At 40.0% G+C, this 26,335-nt stretch overlaps 1 protein-coding gene across 1 annotated transcript; it reads left to right on the top strand.

Moving 5' to 3' along the window:
* Positions 1–1,614: 1,614 nt before the first annotated feature.
* On the top strand, positions 1,615–25,986 carry arsa (arylsulfatase A; the record flags this gene model as incomplete). Its single annotated transcript, XM_083916409.1, has 18 exons — positions 1,615–1,647; positions 7,614–7,683; positions 7,821–7,879; positions 8,820–8,889; positions 9,027–9,109; positions 10,029–10,098; positions 10,236–10,318; positions 11,236–11,305; positions 11,443–11,575; positions 18,514–18,650; positions 19,381–19,630; positions 21,326–21,566; positions 21,710–21,928; positions 22,088–22,257; positions 22,459–22,583; positions 22,888–23,015; positions 23,110–23,212; positions 23,309–25,986. 18 exons carry the CDS (start codon positions 1,615–1,617, stop codon positions 23,602–23,604), a joined length of 2,340 nt encoding a protein of 779 aa, XP_083772535.1. The 3' UTR covers positions 23,605–25,986.
* Between the last annotated feature and the right edge of the window lie 349 nt (positions 25,987–26,335).

Raw genomic sequence — 26,335 nt, 5'->3', positions numbered from 1 at the left:
ATTGGCCGCCATGCAATCACTGAACAATTGATGCCGTTTCTCAACTCCCAACTTCATTATTGTGTCTCAAGTTGTTAATCGGACCATAAACATTGACAGCCGCTCAGAAGAGGAAGTGTTTGGCTGGATATCCGCTGGCTACACTGGAAAACCCTAAATATCAGCCGTTACCCCTAGAGGCTCCTCTGCGGTCAGACAGGTAGCCAATAGGTTCCATGAGGGTGATATCAAATACAGCATGGCAGGTTAGCAACAGCCAGAGGCCTTTAATAAATACACCAAAGCCTGTGTTAGCAAAGCTCCAAGCTTAAGTTCTCAAGCAACTTGAGAAAGTTATTGATGGGAAGTCACGGGGAAGCGCTTCTTCCTAACATATAGCTTTCTTACTTCCTCCTGATTCTGACGGCTTGAACAAAATAAACCTCAGTTGGCAGTCGATTCCTCACACTGTTTATTTTTGGTGTCCTTGATATAATAGCTGGGTATTGCAGTTTTTTGCAGGGAATGTATGTTTTCTTCTAGTGTTATTTCTGAGGGCTATTTTATTATTCCACTTCTTATTGTTACTCGAACATTGCAGACTTGCGGGAAAATATGCCCAGCTCTCTTGACATTATTGTATTGGCACTTTCAGTCCTTCATATTTGTGCTTTGGACATGAAGAGATTTCATCACCTCAGTATCTGAGAGCGGAATAAGAGGGGTAGGTGAAAAGGTCCAATACTAATTAATGTAATTAATTATATTTCCAACTAGACACCATCTTGCAATGGGATCACACCAGCCGGGATGCAAAATTGGGCCAGGGGCCTAAAGGGCCGGTGGGGTGGCTGGTGGTGGTGAGACGTGTAAAGATTTTGTGACTACATCTCATAAGGTTATTGAGTCAAGGGGGTGTAAAGTAGTGGGGGCCAGGGCCCACGCTCTTCGTCCTACCCTCTACTTCGGGCTCCCTTGCTAGCACCACACCCATCTTAAACCTCTACCTTCATTTTGATTTCTACTACACACCTGTAGAGTTTCGTGACTGCACACGGTTATCGGGCCAGGAGTGTAAAGTTTTTTGGGGTAGAGAGGCAGACCTACTACAAACTGCAAACCTATGTTTCATGACTATATCTCGCATGGTTGTGATGTTATCACAGCTACAAATCTGACCAAAGGCATAAACACCTCAAAATATGCCAAACCACCTCTGTGGTAACCCTCCATATAAACTATATATTGCCATGATGACACACACACACACACACACACACACACACACACACACACACACACACACACACACACACACACACACACACACACACACACACACAATGAAAGAAATACCAGCGTCACTATCACAGATGGTAATAATTACATCCGCCTGAAATGCAATGTATCTATGATGCACTTGATGTAAGTATACAGCTGAAAAAAATTATAAAGAATAGGAAAACACTTATTACTTACTTTTTGACATCTAGAAAAAAGAAAAGACACAATTTAACAACTTGAGTACCCATTCATTCATCGTTTACTCTGTCCTACCTGAGATGGACCCCAATCAGCATGAGGAGAAAAAAACTGCTTACATACACAAGAACAAAAGTAAAGAATAATTCTGTCATGAAGAAGCAGGAAACTCCATCCACCACAAAGGTAAATACTGTATCGACTCCTCTTAAGGTCTAGAAAGCACTTGATAGCAGTTTTCTAGGCAGATGCCTGGGAAGAATGTGACTGCTGCTCTCAGACTGTCGACCCAACTGCTCTGTCTGTCTGTTCCTCTGTGTGTGTGTGTGTGTGTGTGTGTGTGTGTGGGGGGGGGGGGTTACGGAGGGTATGGCGGCCTCGTTTTGTTGTCCAGGGTAAGAAGATCCTAGCTAGTGAAACAATACCTGGCCATTCAAACGGGATGAACAGACTGCATTGAGTCACGCTGAGACGATCTTAGCCAGGCTAGGACAGACCAGACAGAGGCAGGGGGCGACTGAATACCTCCTCTGTGAGAGAAAGAAGGAGGCAAGCCTTTCAGCAACTGAACAGTCATTAGCTATCAATGTGTGTTTGTGTGTGTGGCCATGTTTCATCATGAGGCAGGTTCAAAGGTTCTCCTGGGGAGTTAAAGGGGATGATATGGTTGAGGGGGTCTGATGGAGGTGAAAGCAAGAATAGGAAATGGGGCAGATAGAGTGAAACAGATCACTTTTTACCTATGAGTAAACTCTCCCCCTCTCCAGAGGTAATCCACACCTGCATTAATAATTGACGAATGCTGTGTGTGCGTGTGTGTGTGTGTGTATGTGTGTGTGTGTGTGTGTGTGTGTGTCTGTGCCTGAGAGGAATCCAGCCATTGTTTATCTCTACTGTGCAGTAAATATCTGCACCCTGTATTTTTCTGCATTGAAAGTCAGCAATATTCTGTTTCTCTGGTTGGCAATTTACCAGATCTGAATTAGGATGATAAGGATTTACTTCTTTAATCACCACTCTCAAGCTGTGGCGTGACATCTTTATCTGTACAGTTATACTTCACACACACACACACACAGACACACACACACAGACACACACAAACACACACACAAACACACACACACACACACACACGCTTGCATAACTATCCTAATATTCCTCTCACTCTCCCACCTGAGAAGGGCAGCGGCTGTCACTCATGTCAATGAGATTTCTGGGTATTTAACAGTCTACGAGTCAATCCTCTTCAGACTCAAATTGATCTCATCTCAAATGGAGCCAAAAAAAGACAATTTACATATTCATGGTGAAATGGAACAATGCTGACTAAATCTGAGGAGGGTCACCTTCAGGGGAAGCCGCAGCTGGTTTCAGCTCGTTGTCAACTGCTGTCCATATAGACAGAGCAGAGCAGTTAACAGCATATCAATACAACGCCAGCATAAAAAGCAATCATTTTTACATTCTTACAGCTGGATTGTCTTCTCCCTCAGTAGTGATATTTAGGAACATGTGGTATTCATTCAGGCACTAATGTAGGCTTAAGAGAGGCAAAGTCACTACATTTTATTATATTTTTTGATCCTATTTAAATTCTGCCATGAATTACACTTATGACATATACATGACATAAAAGATTATTTGGATGCCACAGTTGTTGACAGTTATTCAAGTATAAGGTTGTGAAAATAAATAATTCGGAAGACTATTCACTCCAAAGTTGCACAAGTGACCTGCGTGTGTGTCTTTTACCGGGATTTAATGTTACTCACACGAACAACGGGTCTTGCTCACATTTGCTTCCCTGGTTGATAAAGAGTCGCTGGATAAAAACACATCAGGTAAGAGAATTACATGTGTGGTAGCTAAGTTAGCAATGACGTATGTTGTGCGAGACGAAATATGTAGTTCACTGATTGGTTTCACACAAAACAAAGTGGTACTAGGACAAACCGACAACCTAGTGTGACTTTCTTGACTTGCAAAAATATCTTTTACACTATTATGATATTATATTATTATAATTTGTCTCTTCCCGCCTCCCTGTGTCCAAGACACTCATTTTTTATTTATTTCTATCCTTATTTTCGCTCCTTTGTCTTTAATCCACTTCAAACCAACACATCTCTTACCTCACCACTCACAATGGACCTCTTTGAAGGTTTTTCTCATGTGTGTGGTTTTATACTATCACGGCTTTATCCCCTTGTGCAACTATTTCCTTTTATTAACAATGTTATTTTGACAGTGTTATTTGTTGACAGCAAGGAACTGATTGTACATATCTGTCTGGTTCCCCGGGGACCAGGTAAGACTTTGTTGTCAGCAGAGCAGATGCTGCATTTTCATCAAGGAAAATATGGCGAGGAAGATGTGTGTATACCTGTGTGTGTATTAGGCTACACTAGTGTCTGATAATGACAGCTATTGATCAATCGTGTTTGAAATTGTTGAACATCAGCATATTTAAACAGACAGAGGTTTCGTACATGAATGAAAGACAATTTATTTCAAGCGCTGAAAAGAACTAAAAGGGCATCTTCAGGCAGTGACAAAGGGTTATGAGTGAACATTTATGGCAATGTAGCGACAAAGCTAGATTTAGAAAGGATTATGATCGTGACGGAAAGAAAATGAACACTTTAACCACATCTACTTCTGCTTTGCTTCTGTCAACAATCAAATTCAATTTAACAGGGTTTTTTTCTTTACAGTAAGTAATTTAGTAACCAGGAAAAAAAGAATTCCTTATATTCATCTGGTGTTTTTCCCCCATTGGTGGATTTACTTAAATCCTGCCCACTTAAGTGTGAATTAGAGGTACTTGTACTATACTTGAGAATTTCCATTTTATGCTGCTTTATTCTTTTACTCCACTACATCTCAAAGGGAAATATTTAGCTTTTGATCGCACCAAATTTATCTGACATCTTTAGTTACATTTCAAATGAGGTTTTAACCCCCTTCCTGTCATGTGACATCTCCTGTACTGTATCTCAGGAATGTATCTCCAGATGTGCTGACGGTGAATGTTTACGATAAACTGAAGGATGAATTGATAATTTATGTCATGAGAAACTTCTTCTACTTCTTAAGCTAAATAAGTTCGCTTAGAAAAAGCATCGTCACAAAGCTTGAGCTGTGAACTTTTGACTTTTAAGAGGTTCTCGAAAGGACAGCAACACAACAGAAGAAGAAGAAGAAGAATTCCTTTATTAGTCCCGCGAATGGGGAAATTCAATTTTCACTCTATTATTTTTTTCATTTTACACACACACACAGGCCCAGACAGGACCTATATACATGCAACCAATGGAGAGCTGTTAGAGCGAGGGGGCTGCCAGTTACCGGCGCCCCGAGCAGTTGGGGATTCGGTGCCTTGCTCAACAGCACATCGGCAGTGCCCAGGAGTTGAACTGGCACCTCTCCAGCCATCAGTCCACGCTCCATACATGGTCCACACAGGGACTTGAACCAGAGAACCTACGGTTCCCAGCCAAGTCACCTATGGACTGAGCTACTGCCAAACACAGTATATGATGATATTATAGAATATGATGCATTACTGTAGATTATACTACAAAAATGTGTATGAAGGAGCTAAAATGAGCACACACACACACACACACACACACACACACACACACTCACACACACACACACACACACACACACACACACACACACACACACACACACACACACACACACACACACACACACACACACACACACACACACACACACACACACACACACAGCAGTAAAATGCAATACACATTAGCAGCAGTAATATTACTCCATTAACATCATATAATAAAAGCAAAACACTGTCTTATACTAATAGCTGATAATACTACATACTTTAACTTAAGTAAGGTTTCTAATGCAGGATTTTTACTTGTAGTGGAGTATTTTCAGAGTGTGGTATTAGTTCTTCCAATTAAGTAAAGGATCTGAATACATTTTCCACTACTTTTTTTTCTGCTTCTGAATGCGATGGCAGGTAAAGTCAAACTTTAACCATGACATTTGGGAGTTGTCTTATCCCAGTCAAAGCTCTGAGTCACTTTACACAAAAAATGTGAAATAGCCAGCGCTTTAAAGATCAGATGAGACAAATGAGAAACAGCTTCAGTGCAGAGGGACAGTCTGCGTAGAGAGACAGGGAATAGCTTTTATCGAGCGTGACAGAGAAATGGGATCTGGGTTTGTGGGTATTGGAGTGGTAATTGATTCAAGGATCTAGATCTGCTCAGAGGCTAACCCCAGGAACATTGTTGTATGGGAGCTGATATGCAGTGTGATAGCTTAAATACCCATTTGACGGAGAGCAAGTTTGAGCTCCAGTCACCCCTCAAACTGATGTGGCTAATAGCTTGCCATGCTAATTCAGAGTCAAAACTGTAATTAGACACTTTATTGCCATACTTGTGCATTCATTTACGGCCCTTCCCTGCTTCCTCACCAAATGAATTTCATGTGATTAAAGCTTTCTGGCACTGGAAACAGTAACAAGGCTGATGAGCGCTACTGTACTCCACTGAAGCCACAGACACTGAGACGCATTAAGATTTAGAAATGGTACCTCTTTATTTTAACACCCCTGATGAGCAGTTAATAAGCAATTTATGAGTAATAAATCAATGGTTTATAAAACACAATAATGAATTAATAAGAAATCAGGACATTTTTAAGCATTTGGCAACAGCTATAACTGGTGCATACAGAGATAATGGTGATATAATGTAAAATAACAGTAATCACATGTCACATATTATTTTATTCAAATGAAATATGACAACTGAGTTGAAGAAGGCCATGAGATGCAGCTGAAAACACAGGTGAAGTCTATTTGCCATGATAATTCCAATTGGACAACAACAACATAACATGCCTTCATGAGTTTTAAAAAATATATAAATGAGACTGTGAATTATAAGTACATTTCCATAAACAGTTATTGGGCTGTTTTATATACTCTTATTACAGCTATGGCGCTATGTGTTATGGATCATTAATAACATTTTATACACTTGGCATGGATACTTCATACACTGTAACAAATTGCTGTAAGAAAACAGCCAAATTGCGACAGTAACATACTGTTTCCCATTAAAAAGGTATTATACTGTTGAAAACAATGCATTCTGGGCAATATTGGTAGGTAGCTTGCCGTTTCCCATAAAATACTGTAATAAACCGTAAATAGCATTGCATTCTGGGAGTGATGTTAGAATCAACAGCAGAGAGGCCGCGCGAATACAGAACACTACTGTATTTCTAGAGGAGACATGCTACAACACGTGGGAACAGTTGGAGTCATCAAGCCAACTTTGGTCTTTCCTTTCTTGGAACATCTATTTTAATCCTGCATTTCATGAGCAAATCACAGGGTAAGTTAAACTATATTTTATTTGTTTGATGATGTTTGCTTGCTATCATACTATGATTTTATTTTAGTTAAACTGTGATTAATCAGTATATGGTCATCTTAACTTGCCATGCGGTAACTGGACAGGTACAGCAGGAACATTTAGCATGCTATTTTATAGTTCTTTTTGTCAGGCAGGCAGATATCTACATTATTCATTTTGGTTCTTATTTGTTCAGTGAGACCAATGAGAAGCTGTATACAACCTGTTTGATTTCATGTGCTGATGTTAGCCTACAGAGGGAGTTAGCTAACCTTAACGACATAGTGAGGCTGCTCGAACTACTTAGCTCTTTCTTTTAATGTTCGCAGTGCATATTGCATTGCCAAGAATCACACTTAAACATGAGCTTAACCTTTTTTTGGTGTGTGTGTATTGGCATTTTTTTCTTATCACTGTTGGATTTACTGTCAGAGTCTACCAGACTACCAGAGATGTGCTCATCCTTCTTGCAGACATAAGTGTCTCTTCTTTCCTAATTTTTTACTGATTTATTGAATACGAATAAAAATAATAATATAAATAAAACTAGTCATACAAATGAATTCAATTTAAAAGTATCCTTTCTCAGACTCATGGACACTGTACATATAAAAAAGTTAAATTACAAAGATAAAAAGGTCAGTAAAAATAAGACCAGAAGTTGAAAAAAGAGTGAAACAGTAGTTCTTACGAAACTGTTCTCACTACTAATAAATTGTCTGTGCCCTACAGTTGTCTGCCACAGTTGATGACGTCGAGAAGACCCTCACCTTACCGGCAACTCCTCGTCTAATCCTCCTCTGTATGTATTCAGTAAATGGACATACTGTCTATTTCATATCAGATGAGCTTTGAGTTGATACGTGAGTTCTCTGTATCGCAACAAAGCATTAATGTTCTTCCAAGTAGTACTGGTATGTCTCTTATTTCATGTTTCAGGTAGAACAGAGCCTGTGAATATTGGACGCTGGATGATCAGCCTTGAAGTCATGCCCTGTGTGAGGGCACCCAGCCCACCTTTGTGACAGGTCTTGCTGCTCTGTTTTCCCTGTACTATTTCTTCAACCTGCAGTACCAAGATGAGTCTTGAGTTCATTCAAAGGTAAGGCTTGTGTTACCTAACAGTCCTTTTTCAAAGCAGTCATTCTGACATGAAATTGTGAGTGAGCACTCTTTTCGGGTTGTGTAAGTTAAACTATATTTTATTTGTTTGATGATGTTTGCTTGCTATCATACTATGATTTTATTTTAGTTAAACTGTGATTAATCAGTATATGGTCATCTTAACTTGCCATGCGGTAACTGGACAGGTACAGCAGGAACATTTAGCATGCTATTTTATAGTTCTTTTTGTCAGGCAGGCAGATATCTACATTATTCATTTTGGTTCTTATTTGTTCAGTGAGACCAATGAGAAGCTGTATACAACCTGTTTGATTTCATGTGCTGATGTTAGCCTACAGAGGGAGTTAGCTAACCTTAACGACATAGTGAGGCTGCTCGAACTACTTAGCTCTTTCTTTTAATGTTCGCAGTGCATATTGCATTGCCAAGAATCACACTTAAACATGAGCTTAACCTTTTTTTGGTGTGTGTGTATTGGCATTTTTTTCTTATCACTGTTGGATTTACTGTCAGAGTCTACCAGACTACCAGAGATGTGCTCATCCTTCTTGCAGACATAAGTGTCTCTTCTTTCTTAATTTTTTACTGATTTATTGAATACGAATAAAAATATAGATATAAATAAAACTAGTCATACAAATGAATTCAATTTAAAAGTATCCTTTCTCAGACTCATGGACACTGTACATATAAAAAAGTTAAATTACAAAGATAAAAAGGTCAGTAAAAATAAGACCAGAAGTTGAAAAAAGAGTGAAACAGTAGTTCTTACGAAACTGTTCTCACTACTAATAAATTGTCTGTGCCCTACAGTTGTCTGCCACAGTTGATGACGTCGAGAAGACCCTCACCTTACCGGCAACTCCTCGTCTAATCCTCCTCTGTATGTATTCAGTAAATGGACATACTGTCTATTTCATATCAGATGAGCTTTGAGTTGATACGTGAGTTCTCTGTATCGCAACAAAGCATTAATGTTCTTCCAAGTAGTACTGGTATGTCTCTTATTTCATGTTTCAGGTGGAACAGAGCCTGTGAATATTGGACGCTGGATGATCAGCCTTGAAGGTCATGCCCTGTGTGAGGGCACCCAGCCCACCTTTGTGACAGGTCTTGCTGCTCTGTTTTCCCTGTACTATTTCTTCAACCTGCAGTACCAAGATGAGTCTTGAGTTCATTCAAAGGTAAGGCTTGTGTTACCTAACAGTCCTTTTTCAAAGCAGTCATTCTGACATGAAATTGTGAGTGAGCACTCTTTTCGGGTTGTGTAAGTTAAACTATATTTTATTTGTTTGATGATGTTTGCTTGCTATCATACTATGATTTTATTTTAGTTAAACTGTGATTAATCAGTATATGGTCATCTTAACTTGCCATGCGGTAACTGGACAGGTACAGCAGGAACATTTAGCATGCTATTTTATAGTTCTTTTTGTCAGGCAGGCAGATATCTACATTATTCATTTTGGTTCTTATTTGTTCAGTGAGACCAATGAGAAGCTGTATACAACCTGTTTGATTTCATGTGCTGATGTTAGCCTACAGAGGGAGTTAGCCAACCTTAACGACATAGTGAGGCTGCTCGAACTACTTAGCTCTTTCTTTTAATGTTCGCAGTGCATATTGCATTGCCAAGAATCACACTTAAACATGAGCTTAACCTTTTTTTGGTGTGTGTGTGTATTGGCATTTTTTTCTTATCACTGTTGGATTTACTGTCAGAGTCTACCAGACTACCAGAGATGTGCTCATCCTTCTTGCAGACATAAGTGTCTCTTCTTTCCTAATTTTTTACTGATTTATTGAATACGAATAAAAATAATAATATAAATAAAACTAGTCATACAAATGAATTCAATTTAAAAGTATCCTTTCTCAGACTCATGGACACTGTACATATAAAAAAGTTAAATTACAAAGATAAAAAGGTCAGTAAAAATAAGACCAGAAGTTGAAAAAAGAGTGAAACAGTAGTTCTTACGAAACTGTTCTCACTACTAATAAATTGTCTGTGCCCTACAGTTGTCTGCCACAGTTGATGACGTCGAGAAGACCCTCACCTTACCGGCAACTCCTCGTCTAATCCTCCTCTGTATGTATTCAGTAAATGGACATACTGTCTATTTCATATCAGATGAGCTTTGAGTTGATACGTGAGTTCTCTGTATCGCAACAAAGCATTAATGTTCTTCCAAGTAGTACTGGTATGTCTCTTATTTCATGTTTCAGGTGGAACAGAGCCTGTGAATATTGGACGCTGGATGATCAGTCTTGAAGGTCATGCCCTGTGTGAGGGCACCCAGCCCACCTTTGTGACAGGTCTTGCTGCTCTGTTTTCCCTGTACTATTTCTTCAACCTGCAGTACCAAGATGAGTCTTGAGTTCATTCAAAGGTAAGGCTTGTGTTACCTAACAGTCCTTTTTCAAAGCAGTCATTCTGACATGAAATTGTGAGTGAGCACTCTTTTCGGGTTGTGTAAGTTAAACTATATTTTATTTGTTTGATGATGTTTGCTTGCTATCATACTATGATTTTATTTTAGTTAAACTGTGATTAATCAGTATATGGTCATCTTAACTTGCCATGCGGTAACTGGACAGGTACAGCAGGAACATTTAGCATGCTATTTTATAGTTCTTTTTGTCAGGCAGGCAGATATCTACATTATTCATTTTGGTTCTTATTTGTTCAGTGAGACCAATGAGAAGCTGTATACAACCTGTTTGATTTCATGTGCTGATGTTAGCCTACAGAGGGAGTTAGCCAACCTTAACGACATAGTGAGGCTGCTCGAACTACTTAGCTCTTTCTTTTAATGTTCGCAGTGCATATTGCATTGCCAAGAATCACACTTAAACATTAGCTTAACCTTTTTTTGGTGTGTGTGTATTGGCATTTTTTTCTTATCACTGTTGGATTTACTGTCAGAGTCTACCAGACTACCAGAGATGTGCTCATCCTTCTTGCAGACATAAGTGTCTCTTCTTTCTTAATTTTTTACTGATTTATTGAATACGAATAAAAATATAGATATAAATAAAACTAGTCATACAAATGAATTCAATTTAAAAGTATCCTTTCTCAGACTCATGGACACTGTACATATAAAAAAGTTAAATTACAAAGATAAAAAGGTCAGTAAAAATAAGACCAGAAGTTGAAAAAAGAGTGAAACAGTAGTTCTTACGAAACTGTTCTCACTACTAATAAATTGTCTGTGCCCTACAGTTGTCTGCCACAGTTGATGACGTCGAGAAGACCCTCACCTTACCGGCAACTCCTCGTCTAATCCTCCTCTGTATGTATTCAGTAAATGGACATACTGTCTATTTCATATCAGATGAGCTTTAAGTTGATACGTGAGTTCTCTGTATCGCAACAAAGCATTAATGTTCTTCCAAGTAGTACTGGTATGTCTCTTATTTCATGTTTCAGGTGGAACAGAGCCTGTGAATATTGGACGCTGGATGATCAGTCTTGAAGGTCATGCCCTGTGTGAGGGCACCCAGCCCACCTTTGTGACAGGTCTTGCTGCTCTGTTTTCCCTGTACTATTTCTTCAACCTGCAGTACCAAGATGAGTCTTGAGTTCATTCAAAGGTAAGGCTTGTGTTACCTAACAGTCCTTTTTCAAAGCAGTCATTCTGACATGAAATTGTGAGTGAGCACTCTTTTCGGGTTGTGTAAGTTAAACTATATTTTATTTGTTTGATGATGTTTGCTTGCTATCATACTATGATTTTATTTTAGTTAAACTGTGATTAATCAGTATATGGTCATCTTAACTTGCCATGCGGTAACTGGACAGGTACAGCAGGAACATTTAGCATGCTATTTTATAGTTCTTTTTGTCAGGCAGGCAGATATCTACATTATTCATTTTGGTTCTTATTTGTTCAGTGAGACCAATGAGAAGCTGTATACAACCTGTTTGATTTCATGTGCTGATGTTAGCCTACAGAGGGAGTTAGCCAACCTTAACGACATAGTGAGGCTGCTCGAACTACTTAGCTCTTTCTTTTAATGTTCGCAGTGCATATTGCATTGCCAAGAATCACACTTAAACATGAGCTTAACCTTTTTTTTGGTGTGTGTGTGTATTGGCATTTTTTTCTTATCACTGTTGGATTTACTGTCAGAGTCTACCAGACTACCAGAGATGTGCTATATTTTATTATTATGTTTTAGCACAACTCAGAGTTTCAATGCAAGCACTTTAAATAACTTAACTGAAAACCAGTGTTCCATTGTAGATAATTTTGTATCTATTCAGGGCCTAAGCGCCACAAGCTGGTTAAGCTCCATTGTACCAAGTATCTCTTGCCTACAAAACTAAGCAATCAGTTACACTAAAACAGTTGAATTTGTTTTATTCAATTGTTAACCTGTAAGGTATTGCAGTTGGTGATCATTTTTAAATAAAGGTTATTTAATTGATATTTTCTAAGTCTCTTCTTTTACACATGTTAAATGGCTGTATTATAATTAACTAACTCATTCAGTATACGGTATATTAAAATTGCTGAACGGGGTTACAGTGAAGACAGCGCTTAATTCATAGCAAGTGGCTTTCAGACAATAATATGCTCTATCTACAAAAATGACTGCATTGTATTATATATGGGATTATGGTTAAATGCAATTAATGAAAAAAAAAAACAATATTGCAACTACCTTGCACTAGTACTGTATACTGTAAATTCATTCAGCACTATACTGTTTTAGTCTACTGTAAAAATCATGGAAATAAAGGATTGTACTGTAATTCCATATGTGGTTTTATCACAGTAACATACCTTGAAGTAGATAACAGTAAGGGAACTGTAAAATAAACAGTAGAATGCTGGCAACCCTGCTGCCAGTATTTTACTGTCAAATCAAGGAGATACAGGATTGTACTGTAATTCAGTATGTGGTTTTTATCACAGTAACATACTGTAAAGTAGATAACAGTAGGTGAACTGTAAAATTAACAGTAGAATGCTGGCAACCCTGCTGCCAGTATTTTACTGTTAATTTACAAGACAATTGTTTACAGTGTAGGAACATTTCTAATAAGCACTTAAAGATGTCTGCTCCTTTTCAAACAGACAAAGGGTTTTTAATGACTCATGCTTCAAGTGTAATTTTTTTTTATATGTTTGAAATAAATCATTCATTCATTCATGTCATTATCTCTTTACAAATACAATATTGTGTTATAAACAACTTTAATAAGTGCTTATATTTCACTTCCGTTAATGAGGTGGTTAAAGTTACCAAAACAAAACGTAATAAATGAAAATGAATTTTAAAAAAATTATAATAGGACATACTGTGCTGATTTACAAACAAAGTGAATGATGTTTGAAGTTTCTTCCTTTTCTTTTCTTTGCATATTGTCTCATCTTACCTTCATAAGATCCACCCAGGACAAGCTGCAGGGGAAGCCACCTCTACCAACGGCTGATCAAGATGAACTCTCAAATGGGAAAATAATCATTAGGTCAGCTCATGCCTTATGAATTTGTTCCTTGTTATTATTTCTATTTTTTATTACCAAAGTCATTAGGGTGATCCGGACACATACTGTAACTGAGCAAAGTACTGGAGCTGCTAATGAAAGGCCTAACAATCTTGTTTACATCGCCTTTTGTGAAATATATTCTGTTTGTGTTTTTATCAAGTAAAAAGAATTAAAAAATAAATATGCTTTCCACAGTGATATGAATGTGTACTTGAGGAGGTGGCGGGCATCTCTGTTGCTAATGTCTGGAGCATGACAACTACAGGAAAAGAAACCCTTAGTACTGTAAGTCAAAATCTATTAAACCCACACAGTGCTCAGTGTTACTCTCTTTAATCAATCACAAGAAGCTAGGGGAGGCGTTCGCAGCAGCTTAGTGGGTTGGCTTTGTCTGTTCCAATTACAAATGATGACAATGCAGAATTCAAATTGGAAAAAATGAAAGCACTTACCCTTTACTTTTAACGGCAGCATGTGCATGAATATATAAATGTAGACACGAGGAACTAGGTTTCGTGATTATACACTGGTGGCAGATTATAAAAAAGTTGACAGTTGTTTACAATCAAAGCCGGCCGTTTTTTTGTCCCTGAGGAAAAGCTGAGCCAAAGCACATCTCAAGGTGAGCTGAACGGTCTGCACACATCTTTGGCATTTATCTCATGTAACGCTTATGTGAATATTTCCAGCTTAGCGCTGAGCATACATCAGTTATCTCAGCCTAACAAATGCATTTTGAGTACATGTCATCTTACTCTCTGCAGGCCAGCTCCTCTCGTGTCATCTCTGTGTATCTCTAAGGCCCGTCTGTCGGCATGACGACAGCAGGGGTGATGCAGGAGTCAGCCGGAAAAAGAATAAATCACTTGTGGAACTTTGCAGTGTGGCAGCAGATGACAGCCTGGGGGTAGCTGCAGAATGGCAGCGGGCATGAGGGCCACTCAGACCGCTTTTCTTTCTAATATTACCAGACAGTTGTGGAGGAAATGGTGGCAAGGGCAGGTTGTTCTCTTATCACTAGTAGTCCATCAAAAGAAAGCAGGAAACCACACTGGGACAGCTGGATCACAGAGGGCGATGATGGTGCCATTGATATCTGTCAATGATAGTTGACTGTTGTGTATTTTCACTACTTTGTGTACAGGGGATGTGCAGTTGAAGAGAACATTTGCTTTGAGTTTAGTATAATGAAAGCTTGAGTGTGTGAGCCGAGAACATCGACAAAAGTGCATATTACCCCAGCAGGTCCTCAAACATTTATGAGTTCTTCAGCTCATGTTGCTCCACAGAGGCCTGTTAGATTTCATTGCATAATTCTATGCTCTGTTCCAGCCTCTATTGCGCCAAAGAATCTCTGTTTATTTGCCAGGATGTTTTCTATCACTGCTCCCTCAGCTCACAAGCCACAACAACAATGACTTTTCATCATCGAAAGGACTGGTTGATCCCTGCTCATCAGCAGATTGTTACAAAATGTACTCACACAACTGCCCTCAGCAAATACCTCAGGCTGCCTTTTTTCGGTATCTTGAACGTGATCTTGCACTTAAAATTAAACAGTGTTCATATGCTTTTCTAATATCATACTGTCAATATCTGCAGTTTGACTGTGAAGCCTATACTGAAAACCGCAGGATGTGAAACACTTTTGGTGTTATTTACAATTTGCCCTTTTTCATCACTATATCTTCTCTCAGGAGCAACTTCAAAGATGTTGGCGTATGCTGCTAAAACTGCATTTGGATGATGACAAGATAATAGCAGGCACGCTCATTTAGAAACGTTCTGCTGTCAGGGCAGAGCTAAATCAAAGTATTATGAGCTGTCCATGGTTCTGAATTATCCGCTGATTTACCCCCACCCTCCCCCATCTATCTATCTATCTATCTATCTATCTATCTATCTATCTATCTATCTATCTATCTATCTATCTATCTATCTATCTATGCAATTAATTTGCAAGCTGCCAAAAAAGGTGAGGGGGCAAAAAAAAAGAGATTCTGAAATGGTAAGAAGACAAGGAGCCTAAAGGGCTGGCATGAGATAACAACATGAAGACATGAAAGAGCAGCCTTACCCAACCTAGAAATGTCAAAAAGCTAAACTGCAATTTAACATGTGCTGCAGATACATATCAGCCCTCAATAGCCCTATTACTGCTCAATGTTTTGTGCAGCACGGCTTGAGAGAGCAGATTGAGCGGAGATTGTCTGTGGAACTAATGGCAAAAAATCTGACTGAATTGAGGTTCTTTTCCCCTCCATGGACACGGTTAAGACCGTTATATGCATGAGAATGAGGGAAACTGTGATCCAATGGCGCCCACTAGTGCTCAAATAGTTCACCTGCACCTTATGGAGCTGACGTACACAGACCAGTCACTGTCACATTATCCTTCACAGTTTAACTCACAGGTTCAGACTGGTAATATTGTGTGAAATGACAAGCAGCAAGTAGAAGATGAGAAGAGGGACCCATTGGGACTTGTTTACTGTTGGTTCACATGCCAGTTATTACCTGCTGTGCCGCTTGTGAAGCCAAATAAACTACTAGAGTCTGCAGAAAACTGTGAGTGTGATATCTTATTCCTAAGACCAGGAGAAGGATGTGAGGAGAGGGAGATGAAGACAGGAAGGCTAGCTTCCCTGCCTCCTGGTTTCTGTGCTGAGGGATGAGACTGGATGGTGGGATTCATTTTCTCCATTACATCTTCAGAGCTGTTTTGTACCACACAACCATCTGCCTGAAGCAGTCGCATTATATGTACATGCACGCACTTGTTAGTGCACACACACACACACACACACACACACACACACGTACACACACACAAATGAACACCCTTCCCATAGGCTGTGAAAGCAGATGTTCAAAGCAAGACAGACAGACACACACACACTGTCCCTCTATCAAGGGATGTTTAAGCAGATGAGTTTTTCTGGCAGGACTATCAATTTTATATAAAGATGTCCAAGTTTCAATCCCAAATATATTCAGCGTTCCGTGCAACAGAGAAGACAACATGTCAACTGAAGCCTAGCAGATGCATGGACACCAACACACAAATGCATGCAAACATGTTGGAACAAACTACAGCAGGAACTCAAGCTGTCCAGCATGATTCCTCTGGGGATTTTAAACGTTTACAAACTATGGAGAGAGCTCTGCTCTTGTTTTTCTTCACAGTTTTAAACTACTTTGCACTTTTATGACTTTTATGTCTTGTGTTCAATTTTGTCTCTGTATGAATGTCCTGTTCTTCTGTAACTTTGTGTTCTTGGCTGTGTTAACTCCGCCTCTCTTGAGAATGACAACCAGTGTCTCAGTGAGATTACCTTTATAAATAAAAGGTTATATAATAATAATAATAATAATAACAATAATAATTTTAAATAACTACCACACACATATACAAACAAACACACACACACACACAAAGACACACACAGACGCACACAGGGGGGTGAGGACCTTTTTGTAACCTCATCTGCTTCGAGCTACTTGTTCTGCTGTGTGTTTGTCACTGACAACAGTTTTCATTTACTCACAGTAAAAGGTCAGAGCAGTCATCTTTGACTGAATCACAGTGCAGGCAGGGCTGTGTAGCACACAGACTGTCATTTATCAACAGCGGCTCTCCTCATTCCTCTCCACGAGACATGCTTTTCCACTAGATGGGCTGTCTGGCAAACACCCTCACAAGTCATTAGTGGTGGAATAACCTAAACGGTCATCATCATAAATTATTTGCTCCTAATGATGCTCTTCTAGGTGTTCTGTTTCAAGCTGCTGGACTAATGAGGGATTCATCCGTTTACATGAACTGAGGAAGAATCCTTCAGAAGATTTACGGGCTTAAATTACACACCTGCCGTAGAAAAGAAGGAAAGTCAGTGGCATGGCCCCAGGCATGAAACACCATGTTGTTCCCTGCAGAGATTTTTCAAGAGCCTAGGCTTTCAGACGATTAGATGAAGGGAGCTCGTACAGCAGGCAAGTTCTTCAAAAGTTCACAATTCCTGCACATAACAGCTTCCTTTTGCATCTATGCATATATATATATATATATATATAGTAAAATAGTGTTTGTGTACAGAACAAATGAATATTCCAATCATCACTGACTGGCTGATGGCTGGGGGAGTTTTCTATTTCCACAGCATCAAAAAAATACGAGAAGCCAACAGCAGAGAATGAGAAAACAACTGGTAAAATTGCAGCAATAGCTTTGGAGCATCTGCCTCTTTATCTCTCTCTCCCTCTCTCAGACTAGCTGCTGAATGTAGGTCAGTCCTGTAGAGAGAAGTGAAAGTGAATAGTAAATCAAAACTATCTATCAGCCGATGCCACGGAAACACTTCCCTGAGGCTAAACAGAGATGCTGGACAGCACGCAAACAAACTGATAGCCATACGCAGGCATGCACGCACACACACACACACACACACACACACACACACACACACACACACACACACACACACACACACACACACACACACACACACACACTAAAGGTACAGTGGATGCGTTGCATAATTCATCAGGACCAAAGAAAACACGGCCATCGCCTGAATTCCACTCGGAGGCCACTCCTCACCGATTCTGTTTCAGGTGTCAGCATTAAATCACCTGGGAATCACCTGAGTGAAGTGTTCTGGTGATTCCAGTGACACACATGGAGGGATTTCTATGTGATCCCACTCATTCATCCCATTCCATCTCTCTCTCTCTACCCCCCTCCCTCTCTCTCTCCCCTTCATACAAACACAGTGCAAGCTTATCTGAATGCAGGTAGTGCACTCTTTTTTCCCCCTGTCCACCTTACTGAAGCTTGGCTCTAAGAATAAATAAAGAAACAAAAAAAAGCTCAGTACTGGACTATAGTGCACACATAACAAAATCAAATGTGACGTCCATTTCTCCTCAAACTGGGTGCTCCTGCAGCACTGCACCAGTGATTTATTTCTCCTCTTGTTTATGTAATTGACCATGTGTCAGGTCGAATCAGTGGAACAAACCAAGGTTGCCACAGAGGACAGAAACTCAGCCACAGGCCCAGATTTACAACTTCGGTCAAGAGGCAGACAAAACATCAGATGTGATGTGGGTAAACACAGATGAGGACATTCTGGACAGTCTGTCCTGCCCATAGACTGTATAATATATTAGCTATTTTTTTTATTATACTGTCCATGGGTTTCCTCCCACAATCCAAAAACATGCATGTGTTAGGTTAATTGATGACTCTAAAATTGCCTGTAGGTGTGAATGGTTGTCTGTCTCTGTGCGTCTCTATGTGTCCTGTGATAGACTGGCGTCCTGTCCAGGGTGTACCCCGCCTCACGCCCGATGTCAGCTGGGATCGGCTCCAGCGACCCCGACAGGGACAAGCGGTTGAAGATGTATGAATGAATGTCTATGGTCCTGCCACAGTCACAGTTTTGATAGCCTAGTTAAAAAAAAATTGCTATCAAAGTAGAGCAGAACAACAGTGACCCGTAAATGCTTCACATCGTTCATGCCTACCTCTCTTCCTCACGGACAAGGGCAAACCGAGTGCAAATCCTCAAAAATAAAGCTCAAACATCGTAAAGAACAAAATCGTTTACCTGTATTATGTAGGCTGGACCAACATTTCTTTTTTTTTTCACAAATGTATTTCAAAAACTATTTATTTAATACAATATAAAAATACGAATCCAATAACACACATGTCCTGAATATAAAACAATAGTCATGAGAGAGAAAAAAAGTCCAAATGGACCAAAAGACTACATTTCCTCACCCCACCGCGTGACGTCATCTGTAAGCGACGGCTTCCCCGAGTAAGCGCGTGACGTTTTGTTTTGGTTCTCCACCTTTCAGATGCAGGGCGACGCAGAATGGACAGCATCCGCTTCTTCTTCTTCTTCTTCTTCTTGAGCACTTTTCTGTCCGGCACCTGCTCGGCCGCACCGCCGAACTTCGTCCTCCTTTTCGCGGATGACTTAGGTTTCGGGGACCTGGGTTGTTATGGACACCCCAGTTCACTCACTCCAAACCTGGACCGCCTGGCAGCGCAAGGACTCCGCTTTACAGACTTCTACTGCACCAGCCCCGTCTGCTCCCCGTCCAGGTATCTACACCTGTCTGTAACTCAGGCAGGACGCTGGCTGACTGCTTTCAGTTCATGTCTGTGTGTGAGAGAGGATTAGTTAGAGCGTCCAGCCTAGCTGAGGAGTAACATTCAGTATATGACATGCTGTTGACCTGCAGGGACCCCTTCATGTTTTGCATCTTTTTTACTTCTTTACACACACATGCCTACTTATAGTATGCATCTTAACTGGGGTCTAATGAGTGAATCCTGCTCCCGTTTCTAAAAGGAACACTTCAATAATTGTTTTAAGAATTAAAGTGTCACAATAACTGAGTGAGTCCCATAGAGAATATTATGCAATAGGAGATGAAGATAAAGTGGTTAATATATAGTCACCGCTGATTAGCTGATCTATTATGAATCCAGTCTTGTGTGTGTGTGTGTGTGTGTGTGTGTGTGTGTGTGTGTGTGTGTGTGTGTGTGTGTGTGTGTGTGGCCAGGACAAAAGAAAGGCAGGAACTATTAAAACAATAAAACAATGTCACAAGTCTGCATTAATCAAATGTGTTTCGCAAGGTGCCTTACATTGACTTCTTCAGTTTATAACAGCATTCAACTTTATACGGCACTGTTCATCGAAGGAGGAACTGAAAACAGATCCTGTTGTTTTAGTGAGGGAATGAAGAAGTAAAATGATTAACCCTTGTATGGTATTCGGGTCAAATTGACCCGGTTCAAGTTTTTGCAAGAAGAAAAATGGTAAAAGGTTTTTTTTTTCTACCTGAAACTCAGTGGCCTTGGCTTATTATATGTGATAAACATGTACAAACTAACACACACATGCTACTATTCCACACACATTAACATCCTTAAGATGGTCTTCAGGTCAGTTTGACCTGCATACACACAGTAAAATGCCCACATACACATACACGAACACACACACACACACACACACACACACACACACACACACACACACACACACACACACACACACACAAAGATAATGTTACAATATTATGATACAAGAACAGAGAAGCTGTTTGCTCTCACTGTCCCCCACTCTTTACCCTCTGTCATGTGTCCTCCTCTACCACCACTACCACAAAATAACGAATCACACTTCCAATGTGTTCTAGTAGAGACTGCTTGCAATTATTAAACATATATGTTATCTCTCTATTGATTGAAGTTGAGATACAATATATGTTAATGGTTTATGAAGTAAAATTTTATGTCAGACTTGTTTTAAAACCCCAAAAATGACCCGGGTCAATTTGACCTCAGGGATACCAGAGGGTCACAAATGCAAAGGCCACACAAGGGTTAATAAGCTGTTTTTAGAGCAAACTTTTAGCGTCTTTATCAACACAATCTGGTACAGCATGTTGTTGCAACTTTACATTTTGTAGCAGTGACGTTAAAATCCCACATGTTGTAAAAATACTCCACCCTTGAAAAGATTAGCTGGTATTGAAAAAAGATATTCTGCACTGTTATCCTCCTTCACCCACATTCCTGCCGGGTTGAACAACAGCTGGATCACAATGAAGAATATCCCCATGTTGAAAGAAATTTGTGAATTAATACATGGTAGTCGTGGATTCTTGTTGCCACAACAACTGGCCAGTTTCTATTTTGCACAACATGAAACCCCCCTGGTTTACACACATTCTACACTTTCCAGTCCTTCCTACCTCACCTTGCCCTGTTTTGGTGGCTTTCCAGGGCATCGCTGTTGACAGGGCGCTATCAGACCCGCTCAGGTATCTACCCGGGAGTGTTGTACCCAGGCTCTAGAGGCGGTCTTCCTCTGAATGAGACCACCATTGCTGAAGTGTTGAAACCTGCGGGCTATGCTACTGCTGCCGTAGGGAAGTGGCACTTAGGAGTTGGCGCCGATGGGATGTTTCTTCCAACCAGACAAGGTTTTGACCAGTACCTGGGGATCCCCTACTCTCACGACATGGTCAGTGCGATTGAATTTAGCTCCAAACTAAAATGACTAAGAGTAATCTGTGAAAGTATTTGTTAAAAGTATGTAATGTACTGTAATTTCCCTTCCGCAGTATGGTCTTTAAAATGAGTTTTCTCTCACTGCTTCATTCACAGGGCCCCTGTTGGAACCTGACTTGTTTCCCTCCAGATGTTAAGTGTTTTGGATTGTGTGATGTTGGCACTGTAACTGTCCCACTAATGCACAATGAGGTCATCAAGCAGCAGCCAGTCGACTTCCTCGATCTGGAAAGGGCTTACAGTGACTTTGCGACCAATTTCATTACCACATCAGCCAAGAAAAAACAGCCTTTCTTCCTCTACTATCCTTCCCATGTAAGCAACAAAACCAGTGTGTGAGAATGTACCCCTTGAGTGAGCAGAACAACACTTACAATAAGTGCAAGGGAGTCCGCAATGCTTTCAACCACATGTAGATAGATAACGGTAACTTGGTGCAGTGAGACAGTAAACACCTTCCATGCCCTCCTACAGCACACCCACTACCCACAGTATGCAGGTCCAGGAGCAGCTGGGCGCTCTTTAAGAGGTCCATTTGGAGATGCTCTTTTGGAGTTTGACAACACAATAGGAAACCTACTGACAACCCTGGAGAAGGAAGGCGTGATCAACAACACACTTGTCTTCTTCACTTCTGACAACGGGTTAGTTGGTTTTTATATTAATATTTGGCCTGGATTGTATTTGTAGTTTGATACTTTCTAATTCGAATATTTGAAATTCCTTCCACATTAGCTGTTGTGTGTTTTTCCTTTGTTCAAAGGTCCAGATGCACAATATATTTGCCTTCTTATGATAATGAATTTACGGTCTTTTATGTAATGGTGTGTTATTCCCGTGCGTAGACCTGAACTGATGCGCTTGTCCCGTGGAGGTAACGCTGGCCTTCTGAAATGTGGAAAAGGCACCACTTATGAGGGTGGCATGAGAGAGCCGGCCATCGCCTTCTGGCCAGGGACCATCAGGCCAGGTCAGATGATGCTTTCAAAGACAACATTTTTTTTTCTGTTGCACTAAATCGGAGTCTTCTACAAAGAGCATTTAATATTTCCCTTTGAAAGACTATACTGATGGTATTTGACTCACATATACTAAACTTTCCTTCTGATCATTTTCAAAAGAATAGCACAAGTCTTTACACTCATTTCAGGCATTATCTGGTCTCCTGTGATTCTAGTATTAAAATAAATACCATAATAATTAATGCAAACTTACGATACATGACCATTTTGTGATTGCTGCTGCCTGCCCTTATTCTATATGTATCTCTTCAGGTGTGACTCACGAGATGGCCAGCATTTTAGATATCCTCCCCACCATTGCAAGTCTGGCAGGAGCCAAACTACCCCAGGTGATGCTGGATGGGGTAGACATGACAGATGTCCTTGTCAACCAAGAAAAGGTAGTGGTATCATTCCTCACCTTGTGGAGATTGAAACAATGTGAAAATCAAGCTGATGTATTCATTTTTATCCCTAATCGTTTTTTTTTTGCAGAGTAAAAGGGAAACAATGATGTTCTACCCCACAGATCCCAGTGAGATGTACGGCCTGTTTGCCCTCCGGCTAGGGAAGTACAAAGCCCACTTTTATACACGAGGTACAGCAGCCTTCATATACATGATTAGTTGAAATGTTAAGAAGCATAATCACAGTCAGAACTGAGATGTTTGTCTTGTCCATGTTTGTGCATCAGGTGCTACCCACAGTGGTACTACCCCGGACCAAGACTGCCCAGTATTTGCAGTCCTCAAGGCCCACGACCCTCCTCTTATATTTGACCTAGAGGCTGACCCCTCAGAGCACTACCCTATCCCTCTGATGGGAGAACCAGAGCTCCAAACCCTTCTGGAGAGGATCAAGAAAGTCAAGGAACAGTTCGAAGCCTCCATGGTGTTTGGAGAGAGCCAGATATCAAAAGGAACAGACCCGAACCTGGAGCCTTGCTGCAATCCTCAGTGTAGCCCCAAGCCCCGCTGTTGCAAGTGTTGATGGGACAAATTCCCGCACCTGCAACGGATGACAATGTGGCAAAGGCTTGAGGTATTGTACTGATTTTTGCCTCACAATTGCTCTGTGAAAGCACAAGATGTGAAGCTGATTTTTGTAATTACCTGATGATGCATTGCTACTTGTAGGAAGCTATAATTAAACATTGCAAACAACCAGACACTTCCTCAATGAGGAGATGAGTTTCTTAGTATGATATTGATTACATTTGGGATTAATGTATAACAATGTACTGTATATTTCCTGACTATTTAAATACAGCTTTTCTTTATAAATGTATTATCCATTTTCCACCTCAACATTCTTTATAATCATAACATTTTGAATATTCTGCTTTTATGTGAAAATACTGTGCAACCTATTTCAATCACACAAACAATCAAGAGTAGAACAATAAAGACAACAGTAAAGGTTTCGGACATCAAGCATATATTTTATTCATAAGACCAAACCCATGACAAGGCAGAGTGATATTTTGTCAGTTTTTTTCTTTGTTTTTCCCTTGAATTTTAATTAATTTTTACAAGTCCTTGTTTTTTAAGATACAAGATAGGATATGTTTGTTCTGTCACATATTGTTTTGCTCTAAGTATAGAGTGAAGAATCTCGTTAATGTAATAAAGTCAAAAGTTTGGTTTAACTGTTAATGTATGTATCAGCGGCTATATGGGACTAAGTCATCCTCAGGAGTTGTTCTTGTGAAGCTGTGTGAAAAGAAGGGTCTTTAACTAGTCTGTAACAAGATAGAAAAACAATCAGAAGCAAATAGATACAGATCAGAGATGGGTCAAACTGTTGGAGCTCAAAGGTGATTACTACTGTATTATCGACATGACGCAATAATAGTTTTCCAGTGGCAGCTGACTCAGTCACTACTCAGCTCTAACAGCAGATTGGTCAGTAGTCTGATGGGTGTGTGTCGCACAGTAACGATGTCACATCTCACAAATGTGCCCTAAATGTGTTGCTGTAGCCTGTCTGTAGAGTTAGGGAGTTGGAAGGAACCCCAAATGCCACCTGTGTGACAGATAGAGTGAACATCTTGTGAAGAAACATAAAACACTGAAATAAAATTATTGCAGATCACAGATATTTGTGTTTTTCTTTTCTTTCAGGGGTTTTCGTCTGGTTGTGATCTCTTTTTTTTAATTTCCTTTTAATGTACATATTAATTTCATAACATACTCAACATAAAGGACACATTACTATTTTAGATTTGTTATTGTATATACATGATCTGACAGCGATACATATGTAGCTAAACAGCCGACCTTCCTACTGCCATATCAACAATGAACTGAGGTGTTTGTTCTTGTGGAGTGTGACTGAAAGCAGCAGAACACGATGCTAATCAGTGTCTGAAAGAAGAACGAGAATGGTGGTGGTGAAGCCTAAAAATTCATGACTGTAGTGACGGCATCATTTTTTTTACCCCCTCCCTTATATAAGGTGCCAGACTGTAAGCTATTGTATGCTACAACAACCCCAGAGTAGGTGTTGATTATGCTTTAACCTTTGAACCAGACTAAGAGCAATAAATAAATGTGGCCATTCCTTTTATCCAAAACAAGATCAACATCTAACCATTTACATAATTATAAAACATCCCTTTTAATGCTCGATAAAAACGTATGGTTACATTGTGATACCAGGACCAAGTATAACCAGGACGTTCTCACTGTACAGTAGGCACACTGCAATACAGCATTACTGGCAGGTTGCTACCAGTCAGGCTAGTCATTCCTTTTCCCTCATTGAAACTGCCAAATTAAATAAAAAAAACAGAGACTAGGATGTCACTGACAACCAGACCTAAACAGTCGGAGGTGTGAGAATATGGCTTTTCAGAGGCTCTTTGCTTTCTTTGACCTGAAAGTCACATCAATCATAGCAAAGCATACAGTGATCTAGGATTTGCAATTTTGACAATTGAATGAATTCCTATGGATCACCCCACGGTGAAGTTCAGCAAGTAGTGCGACTTTGAGGACGGGACAAAAGTAAAATGGTTTTGTCATCATCCAAATGTGCTGACACATACTGCACCTTATCCAAGCTGAATAAAATATCTGCGAGGCAAATGACATTCAAAGTCCATAATAAGTCATTACAAATGTCTTACACCCGCAGTAAATCCTGTCAGAGTGAGTCATCAATACCCACAACATAACAACATACCCCCCATCAGTCTCAGCTGTGGGTGTTTCTTAATTAGTCTGGATGAGGCGCCTGTATGTCTACTTTCTATACATGAATTTACAACACACACTACGTCTTGTACGCGACACAGGGGTAAGCTGGGACCAAGGACGGTTCACTGTACTCTCTCTACTTTGCTCCAATGTCACTATCAGTAGAAATCAAATTAGCAGTTTGTCAATATTGAACAAATACATATTTACAGTTAATTAAATGCCAACCTCTTGATTCTACACCATTCCTGTACTGATTGTTGAGCTGCTTGCCATTCATGTGGATATGTGTATTTCTCGGTGTGTCTGTGTGCAGTTACCCTACTAGCCATGCATTGAAAGTGAAACAGCAGTAGTAGGTATATTGATTTCATTTCAAAAAGAGATACCTTTAAATAAACAGGTGCTCAGCGTCTTAGTTTTCATATCATAGAAAAAGATAAAAGAAACAGGCAATCAATCCATCGAGACGATGGAAATAAACAAAGAGAGAGGGATGAATGAAATCAGTCAAATGCTTA

This window comes from Echiichthys vipera, assembly GCF_963691815.1.
Source record: "Echiichthys vipera genome assembly, chromosome: 7".
Lineage (NCBI taxonomy): Eukaryota > Metazoa > Chordata > Actinopteri > Perciformes > Trachinidae > Echiichthys > Echiichthys vipera.
The sequence above is the reverse complement of the archived record's forward strand: the minus strand, read 5'-3'. Positions and strand labels throughout refer to the sequence as shown.